The sequence below is a fragment of the Henckelia pumila genome, chromosome 1 (assembly GCF_033568475.1).
Source record: "Henckelia pumila isolate YLH828 chromosome 1, ASM3356847v2, whole genome shotgun sequence".
Classification (NCBI taxonomy): Eukaryota; Viridiplantae; Streptophyta; class Magnoliopsida; order Lamiales; family Gesneriaceae; genus Henckelia; species Henckelia pumila.
The window spans coordinates 167743461-167758509 of NC_133120.1; the positions used below are offsets into that span (position 1 = coordinate 167743461).

The 15049-nt window shown below is 33.7% G+C and overlaps 1 protein-coding gene across 1 annotated transcript; it reads left to right on the top strand.

Annotated features, from left to right (window-relative positions):
- The first annotated feature begins 9178 nt into the window (after window positions 1-9178).
- LOC140888600 (uncharacterized) lies at window positions 9179-14393 on the top strand. Its single transcript, XM_073296297.1, has 6 exons — window positions 9179-9432; window positions 10646-10836; window positions 10941-10999; window positions 11077-12723; window positions 13260-13416; window positions 13515-14393. Exons 2-6 carry the CDS (start codon window positions 10725-10727, stop codon window positions 14192-14194), a joined length of 2655 nt encoding a protein of 884 aa, XP_073152398.1. The 5' UTR covers window positions 9179-9432; window positions 10646-10724; the 3' UTR covers window positions 14195-14393.
- The last annotated feature ends 656 nt before the right edge of the window (window positions 14394-15049 follow it).

The following is a 15049-nucleotide window of genomic DNA, read 5'->3' on the forward strand; positions in this document are numbered from 1 at the left end:
GTGGCAAGGTTGGTGGTTAGTTAGTAGCATATGAAACGCATATATATATATATCTCTAGGTTACAAAGTTTGGAGTTTTGAGTGATTATAATATGAAATCATAACTGGTCAAGAAGCCTGGATTTCGCATGGGATTTAGTCATCATTATTCAGTAGACATCAAGGGCCAAGTGCACGTTTCGTGTCTAATATTTACGTCAAATTATTGAAGTTGACAAGAATTTTCACAGCAATAAAAACACATCACGGCAGGATATCAATATGAGAATCAGTAAAAAAATGTACTTTTTCATTATATTTATTTTTATATATATATTTTTTAATATATATATCAGTATTTCATTACATTTATTAAGCGTAAAATGTATAAAGTAATTTCTTACACCTTTCTCTTAGTTGGCCACATTTGCCGCTGCTTGTTTGGTTCATGAGCTAGCGTCATAGTTGTATAGCATAATTCGGTGAAGATCAGACAAGAGTTCTAACTCTATCTCTTAATTTGAACGGGTCAAGTTTTAATAAATTAGGTGAGTAGAATATCGTCCTACAGAGATTGAATATTTAATATTACACTGAATATTTCTAACTATCGGAATTAATCATATTTAAAGCTACGATAATTTTTAAGATTTTAGATCACTAAAAATATTATCTCTAAATCATGAGATAAATTACTAGGGGCGAATAATTAAGGAGAGAATTCTATAAGTGCGACTTCGTTCAACCTTTCCATGTTTAATTTCTAAGATATCTTAATTATAAACTCTTCAATTTATTAGCCTTAATTTCTAACTATCATCTCTTGAGAAGTAACGAGTTTTGGACCCGCAACAAGTTTAATTACTTGACCAATTAATTTTTCATTCACGCGGATTAGGTCTTGAGAAATATATATAAGTACTCTAGAGTCCTTAATTCTTTTACAAGTAGATTTAGACATTGTATTTTATTTGACCGTGGGTACCATGACATACATATATATACGCACACAATGAGGCAAACATGTGTAGTCGACTTACGTGTTTTGCTTTTTCCATGTATAGTTGCTAATGGTTGTTGTAGTCTAGCCGCTATCAAAGATTAATTAATTAATTAGCCATTGTGATAACATAAATAATCTAAATATTATTGAATATAGATTCGCATTTAATATATAAGAAAATATACATAATAATAAACTACAAAAAGTGTAAGTTTTTAATTAGAGTGACACGTAAGTAAAAACTCGTACACTTTTCTTGAATTCTTTGTCTACCATTCCCCCTATATATACAACACCCCACACATGGTGGCATCAAAATGTACTCATTTACAACAAAATTTAATGGAAGAAAACACATCTTTAGTAGGAGTGCATGATTCTTACGAACCTCATCATGAGGTTCAAGATTATGGGCAGCATCCATCCTCCGTCACGAAGCTCTTCGGCTTCGCGGTCGAGCACAAAGTTAATCCTCGAGCCGACGCGGAGAACAAGCGATTCGTGTGCCACCACTGCCATCGAAAATTCTCCAACTCTCAAGCTCTAGGCGGCCACCAGAACGCGCACAAGAAGGAGCGGCAGCGGGTCAAGCGGGCCCACTACATGGTCGACCACCATCGGCAACTAGGGTCGTCTCACGCGCACGTGATCGGCCCACATGCGACGCGATCGGGGTCGTTCAATAGCCCAAGCGCGCCTATTAATGCCTATGGAGCAAGGTTTCTCTCGTCGGGGGGCCATGATCCTCATCGCAACTCCGTAGGGTTTCCTCGTGTCCTGTCAGGAGTGCCTCTGAGGTATCCCGGCGGGTTTCAAATCTTTCCACCGCGACCGGCGGAGCTTGGCGGTGGCGTTGGGGAGGTGGGGCCCTTCACAGTGGCGGAGACGATAGGTGTCGCGGAGGGATTGGACGTTGATCTTCATCTGTGATCAGTACACACCTTTGTTTACCACTGCACGTACTTTGTGTTTAATTTTGAGTTCATTTTTGTAATAACTTAAGAAATATTTAGTTAATAAAATCATATCACTATGTATATCTAAATTTTGAGAATCTATTTATTTTACTTGAACTTCTGAAAAAAGAAGTTAACTGGCTTTAGTTAGTACTTAATTACTGCATGCTTGAGATTATAATATCAAAGTTTGATCTAATTGAGTACTGCATAATCCCAACCATTATTAATATTAATTCATTTAATATGAACATATTAGACAAATTAAAGTGTATAGTATGCTTCTATAATTATGATGATTATGTATATGGCAATGTCCCACCGCATGCTCTATGATTTTGATGTATGTGTAAGAAAGATTTGAATTGGGTAAATCAAATCATGTTATAACTCATATAAAATTAATTATAAAGAAGAGATGACAAAATTCATGAACTGTTGGCAATAGCCTCTATTTAGGGGGTCCTTCGACCCTACAGAGGGGGTAAATACCCCCTCTGTATTTGGATGGCTTGGATTGGCCCATTTTTATTTGGGCCCCACAATTTTCATGCAGGGTTGAATGACCCTTATTTAGGACGGAAAATGTATTCGTTATCTCACGGACTTTTGAGACGCGCATTCACATATCTTTTTTTACAATCATTAACAGTGTCTTATTTTACGGCAACTTTATACTATATTATATCTTGATCATCACATGCATTTAATGAAGGTATTAGAGTATTTAGGTACGTAGTGTTTATAACTTCTAAACATAAGTGATTATGATTTTTTTTTACAAATTTGTTTTAAAAAAAATCCATAATTACTTATTTTTAGAGATTGCAAATACTACCTTAATTTTTGGTATCACCATCAAAACAACCCCAATATAATTACACAAAAATCTTTTCTTAAAAAAAATATATAAGAGCACGTACAAGGGTGAGATGAAGTTGGTGTGAGAAAGTTGGTAACTTCATTGCATTATGATGTCAGCGATGATAACTTCATTGTTTGGTTCTGCGAGGGTGAGATGTTGTAGAGAGGAGGTTGAAATATTAATTTTTTATTTCATTAAATATTTTTTTTTATTTAAACACAAAATAAATTTGCATAATTAAAAAAATTAAAATTACACATAATTAAAATTTAAATATTACAGAAAATACAGAAATACACGAAATTAAGAAATTTTAAAAAGTACAAATAATTAAAGCAAATTACCAACAACAAAATAAATTACTGCCCAAACCTTTTACGAAAAATTTCTTGTTGCATCTTCGTAAAATATTCACGTTGCACATCATTCATGTTTGGATCATTAATATCTTTCTCCATGATTCGATTTTCTTGCTCCCTCTCCAGCTCAATCTCTTTCATCGCTTGCTTCCTCTCCTTCATTTTCTGCTTCCTCAACTCTATTTCTTACTTCTTGGACTCCGTTCCTCAACTTTTGCATAATGCTCTTTTGCCATAGAAATCTTCGCATCCTCAATTTCATAAAATTTTGTCTGATCCTCACGCATTTTTTCATAAAAATCTTTCATGGAATTTTTTGAGCCAGATCCTTTCATGCTCGCTTTGAAGGACTTTCTTCCCATTGGTCTAATGGTTTTCTCCACTTCTTGTACGTCATTTCCTTCATCGGTTGTAGGCGTATCAGTGGGCGTGAAGAAAGGAGATGGAGATGATTCGCCATCAATATTTTTCAGCTTTTTGGTCTCGCATTTGCCGCATCGCCTTCATATTTTGCTAACGACCAAATCCTCCATTTCAGTTGATCATTAAGGACTAACCAAGCTTTCTCGTCAGACCATGCTGTTTCACAATCTTTATCAAACATTGTTTGAGCTTGAGAATACTAATTAAAAATAATAATTTAGCATTTTTTTTAATTTCAATTAGAATAAAACATGGTGATAAAATTTTAAGACTACCTTCATCTCAAATGACGATCCACTTTGGTTGAGGGCTTCTATTTCGCTCATTTTGTTTCGAAAAGCGAAAACTCATTTTGCAAGATCTTGAAAATGTTTGCGCATGTTGTCCCTAGAACGAACTTTTCATCCCATTGGCAACTCTTGGTTATATTCTTTTTTCAACCATTCCCCAAAAACTAACATTGTTTTGGTCATTTCCAAGTGTTAGATTGATAGAAGCGTTGCACCATGCCTTTGCAAGACGTTCATCTTCGTCTTTCAACCACTTTTTCAAGATTGATTGTGTTTCAAAACCCAACAAGATTTCAGGGTTGAGATCTATCAATACATGCGAGTCCTACTATTTTTTCAGTGGACTCCACAAATATTAATAAATATCTACCTCTAAATACATCATTGAGGTAGTGCTTAGCCAGGATGAAATTATCCTAATTCTCGACTCTTGAAGATTTTAGTGAAATAAATGTAATTGAGGTGAAAATTAATTAGAGAAAGAATAAATTAACGAACCCCGCCCTATGCCATTTTTATGTGTGGCACCCAATTTATGTTCACTCGAATGAAGCATTGTATATTTTTTGTGACAAAGTCAATTATATGCAATGGTCTTGTGCACTAAATTAAACTCCCAAAGTAATCAATTTTTTTTAATTTTTTATTTAAAGTGAAGTTTGTTACAATTGAATCTCAAATTGATCATGAGATCTCATTGGAAAGCTACATGTCATCGACATTAGCCTATAATCCCTTTTTGTCATGCTTGTTTTTATTTTTTTAATCAATCCCTCTTCATGCTAACCCTTCATGCTAATCTACCATAACCTTGGAGAAATTCAAGGTTATCCACTTGACCATCTGTCTCCCACTCTTTTCAGATGCTTTTTGACCAATTAGTTACACATAAATTAATTAATGCTCCAAAATATTCGTTGTATCGATTTAATTATTTACATTAAAAAAATGACCTTCCCTGATATGTCAAAGATTTGTTCACTTCTACAATTTGTACCCCAAAATAAATATCATCGCTCAGGTTCTTCTATTTTCTTCTCTTCCATTTTTCTCTCATTCATTTGCATACCAAGTTATATGCCACCGATGAGACGGATGGACGAGCACCGGCCGGCTAATCTTTTATCGTCCTATGTCACGAACCAACATTTTGACACCGTAAGAACCACCATGGTTACTCCTCCGCGTACAACGAGGCTCACGTCGTCATCTCCGTCCTACACGCTGTCCACTTGGCAGCGAGGTAATTCTGATGTGAAGAGGAAGCAGAGAATCATGTCTTACAAATCATATGCAATTGAAGGGAAAGTAAAGGCTTCCATTCGTAATAGCTTCCGATGGGTGAAAAATAAATATTCATCCATTGTGCATGGCTGTTAATTAATTAACTATTGTTTCATGCACATTAATTAAATTGCCTTGCAAAATGTATGATATAACAATGCACAAGGCAAGATGTATAAATGCCCTTAGAGAAGGATTTAATTTGTTCCCTTTTCCCTGTCCTTATACAATACTTTGTATAATTTATTTATTTCTTTTATGATCATAAGTTTATTTTTAAGAAAGGTTTGTCATTGATTTTAATATGTATGTTAAATATTATGCAGAAACTGTAAGTCTTGAAATTTTTATATCCATACAATATAATCTATAAAATATAATAATGCATGAACCCCTTAAAATAACCACCTTAATCAAATTAATAGATAGACAAAAATGTCTCTTACTACTTATAACTATCATATTTCAATTTTTTTTTTCAATTTAAAAATATAAAAAAATATTCATTATTTTTAGATATAATATAAACTATTTATGCACGTGAATTTTCGCGTGCGTGGATTACTAAGTATGCATTATTTGTCCCATGATTGAAAGTTAAAGTTTAAATGGTTTATAAGTTGTACTAAATAACTAGTTAAAGGAAAATACGAAATTAATAGTTGATATAAGAACTCATAGTGTAGGTGCATTTTTGTTGGCTTGATCAGCAAAGTTTTGTGTATATAAAAAATCTCTCCAAATGCTACATGAATGAGAACTATCTCTAGATTTTTGCACGCGGTAAGTTGATGGGCCAACAAAGTCCATCGCATTTCGAAGGATGAGTGTACGTAGGGGTGCAAACGAACCGAATCGAGCCAAATAATGATAAAATTTTAAGGCTCGAATTCGGCTCGATAAGATAATTTTCGAGTTCGAGCTCGATTCGAAGTTCGATAATTTCAAATATTTTGGCTCGAGCTCGGCTCGAAATGAAGTTCGAGTTCGAGTTCGGTTCGAAATATTCGAACCTATTCGTGAACTATTTGGATATTATGGTTCGAAAAGCTCGAAAAGCTCGAAAAAGTTCGAAATGTATATATATTTATTATATAATTATATTATATTAATTAAATATTAAGGTTCGCGAACTATTCGCGAACTATCGAACAGAGTAATTTCGGCTCGAGCTCGGCTCGAAAAAAGTTCGAACATGTTCAAATTTGTTCGAGTTCGATAAGCTCGAATACAAATCAAATATTTATCGAGCGGGCTCGTAAAGCTCACGAACATGTTCGGTTCATTTGCACCCCTAAGTGAATGTGATGTGATGTTTTCATTTCACATTAATGATTGAAAATAAAAAGATTAAAATGATTCACAAGTGTTTTGACTATAAAAACCTGTACGTGACAACCATTTTTGTAAAGTAATTAAGGAAGAGTTTATTAATTATGCGGGCAAGTTTACTAAGTTCTCGCAATGTCATTTTGTTATGATGGAAATCAATTTAAAAAATTTCCTTTTTTGCGATTGTAAGATCTAACAAATATAACGCGATTGTTAATTAATAGAATTAAAGTGATTTTACTCTAATTTTTTATATGTAAGAATCCAACAATAATGTGGACACATATTAAATAATTATAAACCGAGTCTAACAGTGCAAAACAGAAGATGTATATATGTATATGTCACCGACGCCGGCCATGACTTTTTATTACAAAATCAGTAATTTCCCCAAAATTTTAGTCTAAATTAAAGGCGGAAACTAAGGGGGAAAAAGGGTAGCAGAGATGGTCATATTATTCATATTTTATACTATCTTTTTGTGACACATTCATCTCCAAGCTTTAATAAGTAATTCTATTGTCCAAATAATCAAGAAAATATTCATCAATAATTTTACATTCAATTTGAAAAAAATTTTAAATAAAATAAACTTAATTTTATATAATTTCTTTACATATATAACCTATTAAAAAAGAAAGTATATTGTGTGTGTGTATATATATATTCAACATTTGAATAATGAAGATGTTACGTGTGTTGGCTAACTTTCGTGGTGAGAAACAAACAACTTTAAAAATGTTGGATTTAGTTTGACGTAAAAAAGATTTAGGCAAAGTGAGTGTCACTATATAATGTCTATTTAAAGTGAATCATATAAAGACAAAAAAATATGATTTTCCAGATATCATAAATACAAGTCTGTCTGTCTATTTGCATATTTTAATTGTGGTTTGTTGGGTCAAATCAAATCAATGGAGAATTAATAAAATGGAGCCTCAACTTCAAGAATTTTGAATTCATCCCCCTTCAAATTAATAATATATTTCTGCCGTTAACCAAATAACAGTCATCTCAAAATAATCGAATTTGGTCTCTTTGGCACGACTTTTTATTTCCAAAAACTACTTTTTTTAATTACTAAATCGCATCATTATACTTTTCTCATTTCTTATAAAATAAGACAAATTGGATCAGGTCTATCCGTCTCTAAATTAATCTTATATTATAATAATTAATTTTCGTGTCATTGTGATTTTTTAAAATACAAAAAAACAATACCTCTCTAAAATTAAAATATATATTATTTTTATTAATAAAAATATGTTTCAGAAACATTCCTTTATAACTATCATATCTACTTTCCAAAATTTAAAAATTATTAAAATATTTTTCTTATTTTTATCCAAAATTTTGAATCTTTAAATGATTATTGCACTCATATATTGTTTGTATTTTGTTTTTAATTTTAAAAAATTATAGTGAGATTAAAAAATTGATCTGAAAAAACTTGACTTTTATTTTGAAATAGAAATAAATTGTAAAAGTTGTTAAAAATTATATGGTGACAAAAATTATTTCCCAAGATTAAACTTCACCAATATAAATTGATAATATATAAAATTAATGATATTTAGTTAGTGTTTGCAAAAAAAAGAATTCATAATCAATTATATTTAGAGGTTGCATATTAATAATAATTAATAAGCGTAAATTTAAAAGTTCACATAAATATACCATATATAGTTATTATAGTACCCCTTACTTTATTATAAAATAATATATAAAACATCTATTAGATGTTTTTTGAAATGATCGCATAGATTTTATATGTGAAACTTGTCAATCATGTTCAAATTTACAATAAAATATTTATTACACAAATAATAATATTTTTTATATATAATTCAAATAAAAAATCTCTCTTATGAAATTAAATCGTAAAACTATGTCATGTTTTTACAAACAAGTATACGAACACGTATCACACTCACACCGATAGCTTAGAGTAAAATCTATCCATCTCCTTTACTTTTACACGTGAACTCCGTTCTTGAGCAGTGCTTCAAAAGAAAGAGAGACACACAAGTGGACCCCACGTTGTCTGGCATTTAGAATTTTGAAAATCCCTTCCTGTGACGTTACATTGATTCTAACATTTTACTATAAAATATAATAATATTAACCAGGGACCGAGTCAGGGGAGAAATTAATTTTTAAAAATAATTCATTATTAAAATAATACAATATTTGACATATACACACAAAATAGTTTTATCGTATTTGTATTATATTCATCGCATTTTTTTTTTGTTTTTCATTAAGAAAAGAAGTTTTATTGAGTTGCATTGGAAGTTAAGATGGAGGGGGCGAAATAACAATTGTAGATTAGCTACTAAAGATTAGTTGAGATTTTACACTAAAGATAATATTCAAACCATATATCAAATGATTCATAATTTTCACATAAACGTAATTAATGATATATTGTTGATGTGATGAATCATGTGAGATTAAATTTATGATTAAAATAATAATCTTAAGATAGATTGAAATTTACCATAAAAATCGAACAATATTAAAAGACGGTGCAACCAAAGAAAACCCTCGACTACATCCGAATCACCCACAATTATGACCATTTACCATGTTATATTTTTCTATTTCAAGATGTGTTAACAGTTTACAGTAAGATTTGAAAGAGCAAAATCTGAAATAATTGCCACGGTCTCACATCATTTATTGCTTCCATCTCATATCAACACCCCTCATGGAGGACAGCTCCAACTCACTGCTCTCTTCTGTCCATAAACGTCCATTTCCTCTCTCAAAACTTCTCAAATCCAGCATTCTCTACCTCTAATTCATACATTGTCCAAAAAAAAAAAAAAGAAAAGAAAAAATTCATACATTTTCTTGATAAATGTAGGCTCTTTGTGATAAAGTTCGCTGCTTTTTCCAGTGTGGGGATCTGAAGAGATCTTGACCTCAAGTGGGCTGTGTGAGTTTTCTTGATTTACCATTGTTTTACTGCTCCGGTGTTTGGAAAACGAAATGGGTCTTCAATTTTATGGGGGTTTGCTACTCCGGTGGGGATCTGAAGAGATCTTGACCTCAACTGGTCGCACATTTTATTTTTTCTTAATGTTTTAGTTAACAGGATTGTGGATTAGCTTAAGTCTCTAGTGGATATAGGAGTACGATCAGATTGCTTGATTGCGGAACTTTCTCTGGCTTTGTGACTCTGTTGATCTAAATGCTATCCGAATGAAGTAGAAAACTACGCATTAGTTGTTAGAATCTAATAGGATCTGGTACTTGAGTTACAAGATGACTTTTGAATCATTTCAATGATAATATTCCACCCACTTAAAATCATAATTATTCAAACTCCATGCTCGGGTTGGAGAAAGGATCTCTAATGGTAACATTAAATTTAACTCGCTTTTGTTGTTCACTTGTCCACGGTGAAGAACCGTCCCTAGGACCGATTATTTTGTTCCTAGTAGTCAAGTTGAAAGAGTTAATGCTGGTTCTTTCAATTGTTAGACAGGTGTCTATGTATAAGAAGTTTGTAAATCTATTATAGTTTGAAGCTAGGATTCAGTCTTCGAGGAAGAAAAAACTTCTAATGCTACATGTCTGAACCATGAATACACAAATTTACCTGTGGTTCAGTATTAATACAATGCGATGAGGATAATAATGTTTTTGATGCCAGTGTAGAGATTTTTGGTTGGAATCAGTTTTTTTGGAATCCGTTGGGCATAATCTGTTTTGTTTTCATGCGCTGCATCGCTGTACTTATTTTTTGATTTCTTAGTTTCCTTAAAGCGGACAAACGTGAATCTCTCAAAAGTCAAAACGTACAATCATGAATCTCTTTAGAAATTTTAGTAAATAGAACAAAGGTTTTTTTTGAAATGATTATTTTGATGTGAGGTGGTCACCAACCAATCATCATTTATGCATCAGGATTTGATATTTTTCATTCGTCCGAAACCTTTACATTTTTATGCTTCCTAGTCTGAACTACATTTGGCAAAGACTTTCCTTATGTTGCAAATATTTTTCTGATATGTAACTTGAATAATAGATGCGAAGTCGCAAGAATATGTTGTTGTGACATCAGGACAGTATTTCTCTAAGCTTTCTTCACCCAAATTTTCTTGGGGGGAACATAAAATCACCCTTTATTTTTAATTGAGTTGCAGATGGACAGATGCGAGATAAAATTTGCATCCTCGCTGTAACTTTCAGTTTGTCAAATTTTGTTTCGCTTAGCAGAGGGGAATGGAGAAAAAAGTTTCCAAAGGTGGAAATTATGTCGACAGCCTCCTCCAGTTATTTGATTGGAATGCGAAGTCTCGTAAGAAGTTGTTCTTAACCAATTCAGAATTATCAGGTACAACTGAATGTGTTCCAGTTGTGTTGCCGTAGTTGTTAACAATGCACATTCGTATTTATATTTTCTCATGGCTTGAACATTTATTATTCTCATTAATGTAGGGCAATCCAAACAGATAAAAAGAGCTAATGGATATCCGCAAGTGGCCCAGCTTCAAACGGTAATGATAGATAGCAAATGATTGGAGCCTTTTGTTTACAGTTTTGTAGGCTAAAATATTTCTTTTGCCATGTCCAGCTGAATGAGGATGAATTTGCTGCTGGATTGAGAATTAAAGAAAGTAGTGACTTTAGTTGTGCTTCATCAGTCACTGATGAGGACTTCTATGGACCCAAGGCCCCTGGGGTTGTTGCCAGGCTTATGGGATTGGAATCTTTGCCAGAATCTAAAATCTCCGAGCCTTCCTCTACCCCATGTATTACTTCTCAATCACCCTGTGTTACCGATTATGAAACCAAAAATCTTGGATGTCAAAATACAGAAATATCAGTCCAGAATTCTATGGAGCCAAAACATCAGGAGATGAACCGGCGCATTAAAAAGTTTCAAACTGAAGTGCTGCCACCTAAATCAGCGAAATCAATTCCAATCACCCACCACAGACTTCTATCTCCTGTTAAAAGAGTGAACTTTATACCATCGAAGAGTGCTGCTCACATAATGGAAGCTGCTGCTAAAATCATTGATCCAGGACTTCAGGTTAAAAAAAAAACAAAGTTACCTCCTGTTGGATCTTCTTCATTGCCTCTAAGATTGAAGGATTTGAAGGAGAAGGCCCAAGCAGCTCAAAAACAATCAAACCTTTCTAAAGCTTCTCAGAGATCTGGTGAATCTTATTCTAGCAAGAATCTTAGGGGGATTTCTACGAACAAGAGTTCAAAAAGATCAGTGGATGCAATATCTACGGGGGTTTTTCGAGATTCAGAAGAATCTTCTGTTGGCATGAAAAACAAAGGGAATTCCATTTCACTTGCTCTACAGGCAAAGGCAAATGTTCAGAAGAGAGAAGGCCTAGCCTTGAGTGGCAGCAGAAACTTGGCCATTCATAAAGAAACAAGTGAGTTTAGTCCTAACCAACAGTTCAAATCCACGAAACTTAAAAGTACAGTTAAGAAGCCATCTATGTCAAATGGTTCAAGTGTGCTCCGCCAAAACAATCGGAAGCAAAATTGCATTGCTGATAAAGGAAAATTATCTTTGCCATCAAAGGCACGAGGTGGGAGAGAACCGAGTGGAGATGTTTCTTCTGCTGGGCAAAGCAATTCATATCAACTTTCGGGCACCTCTAAATTTAGTTCAAGGAAGTTGGGCTCAGAGATTAAAGATGATAAAAGAGGAATTTCCTCTTCTATTTCTGAAAGTTTTACTCATAAAAAACGATCAGTTGATGGGAATCACCTCTGTGCAAGAAATCAGGATGCTCATAATGTTCGGATAGATAAAAATGGGAAAGTCATTCAATCAAGTGCTATTGTGGAAAGACAAAGTAGTTGGAATCAAGATGGTGGAAAGACAGGAACTGATGTTATTTCTTTTACATTCAGTGCTCCAATGACGCGATTGGGAGCTCTATCTGGAAGTCCCTCTGAGAAAAGGGTTAACTGTGAGATAATCTATGGAAATTCTCAAAGTAAAAGGACACCACTTAACTCTGATGGTACATTTGCTTCAACATTTTCTATTCTTGGTCGTAATGTTAAAGGAGGTGATCCATTAAGCACCGTTTTGGAGCAACAGCTAAAAGAACTGGCTCAAAAGATAGATTTTTCGCCACCTAAATCAGGTTCACTTTTACATGATGCTGCTCCAGGTCTGGATGCCTTAATGAGCTCGACGGTGCAAGAAGAAAACAATATCAAAGATGGAATGCACACAGATAACCAGGTAAGCCAACCTGGCTCATGCTTTAATTGATGAATATTAAGGGATCCACAACCCGAAAGATGTGCCAGGCATATCTTGAATTAGTGGATAAATTCTCACTTTTCATCTGAAGTTTCTTGAGAAGATTTGTTTCTGAATATCGTGTCATATTTGGAAAGTAAATGATTTCAAAATCAATTTCTCAGTTAATAATCAGCAGATGAAAGTGTTTGTCTATTCTGTAATGGGGGTTGATGTATATTATTTACTTATTTTGCTGATAACTTAGTTCCTTCTATTTGCAAAAAGTAATCAGGCATTACCACTTTCCAGAAATGAATTCAACTTTCAGTTCTGTTTATTTTCTGTAAATTTTTCACGGGGTAACAAATGCTCGCCAGTTTCCTTGATATTAGTTTATTTAAATCATAGACAAAATTGATTATGCAGGCATTACTATGAAGCTTGTTTGTCGAAAATCAGCGGAAACATTAATGTTTGCTTAGATTGTCCATCGTGTTGAGAAAACTTAACAAATAAGCTTAATGTTCACGTAGGGGGTTCTGGAAGAAATTGGCAAGTGTAGCAGCTATATATCTGAATACAGAAAGTTACTCGATTGCCAGCTTCTTAGTCCAGTATCAGTTCTTGAGCATTCTTCTTTTGTGGACAGTTGCAATTCTTCAGATACAACGGAGAGTAATAGCTCCGGAGGTAGCTAACATGCTTATATTGTAAATTGGCACATGATAATAAATATGATAAGTGCATTAACCAACTTTATATTACTGTGTTTTTACTACTAATTTCAGGTAGCAAACAGTGCTCATCAAGTAAAGTACAGGAAGTGCTTAGTTTGTATACTTTGAAAGTGTTAGGTTCAGTCCAAGGGGATACTGAATTATCAGACTCAGCTTCTTCAACTTCTTTCCAAAGGATAGGAAAAAGGGAAGAGACAACCTTAGTCTCGATTAATTGTGAGAAGCCAAGAATGTGGGAACTAGAGTATGTGAAGGAGATGTTATGTAATATAGAACTGATGTTTATAGATTATGCTTTAGGACACTCAAGTGAAATCATTGATCCTCGTCTTTTTGAACAATTGGAAAGTTGGACAGAGTGTTTGAATGGCCGTGGGCTCGTTCCAAGATTAGACCAATTGGTTCTGTTTAATTGCGTGAGCGAATGCTTGGACCTAAGATGCAGGCGATATGTCGGTGGAGGATGCAGATTATGGGCCAAGGGTGTATCGGTGCTTAGAGGAAAGGAGCGACAGGAGCGACTAGCGGAAGAAGTGTACAGGGAAATTTCTAGTTGGGGAGCCATCGGAGACACTGATGTTGATGAACTTGTAGATAAGGACATGAGCAGGCAACAGGGTAGATGGCTCGATTTTGAAATTGAAGCGTTTGAACTCGGGGTACAGATTGAGTTTTGCATTCTTGAATCTTTGGTAGATGAAGTTATTTCCGACATCTGGATTAGTGTCTAGACTACAAATAATATTTACCTCTTGTTCATGTTCTCGAGGAATCCCTTTGTATTTGATAAATCGGTCATATATGGCTGCAACCATATATGCACCTTCTGTGGATAGAATTAAGGATAATGTGAAATCTAAGAATGATTTTTTGCTTTATGAAGGCAGAGTTATCATTTATGTACAATAGGAGCAATGCATTGAGTTGTACAATGTATTTGAGATCATAAAATTATTTTAAATGTATTTTTGAAAAAGTATTTGTGAAATAAAATGAATGGATAATTTTGTAATTTCAAAGCAAACCTTTAGTACAACATGTAATTTTCATTGTGCATATAATATTTCTTTTCAATGAATCCATACCGGATTATTCTTATACAAGTCGCCTATCGCCCGTTTCTATCTAAATATTCCAAATCATGAAGTAAAAGCGGGTGATATTATGATACGATACAAGCAACAAATAGAGTAATTTCTTGAGATGACGTCTTTCTTTATATAAATGAGTCGATTTCATATAATTTCTCACTTATGTCTTTCAAACTACATGGCATTTTTAAGTGCTTCAATTTCCGACTCACATTCACAACATATTCAGATATCCCAATATTCAACTCCAAAATACACCTTCATTCAAATGGATAGTGCAGCTTCAATGTTTGACTTGTGTTTCCTTCTGGCAATCCACATTTCTTGCTCCTCAGGTAAGAATTATAGTTTGATTCTTCTATTCCTTCATTTAGCATATTAAATGAGATTTGTTTATGTGTAGCAAATGCAAGTATTTGGTTCGGATCGACCCGAATGAAATTTCACTTGGATGTGCTTCATGTGTAGGATCATTTCACGTTGTGCCGTGGTCAA

Excerpts from the sequence above, each read along its gene's own strand:
- LOC140888600 (XM_073296297.1), top strand. The coding sequence starts at position 10,725 with ATGGAGAAAAAAGTTTCCAAAGGTGGAAATTATGTCGACAGCCTCCTC. Across the intron at positions 10,837-10,940 it reads AACCAATTCAGAATTATCAG|GGCAATCCAAACAGATAAAA; the intron begins GTACAACTGAAT and ends TCATTAATGTAG. Across the intron at positions 13,417-13,514 it reads GGAGAGTAATAGCTCCGGAG|GTAGCAAACAGTGCTCATCA; the intron begins GTAGCTAACATG and ends TACTAATTTCAG.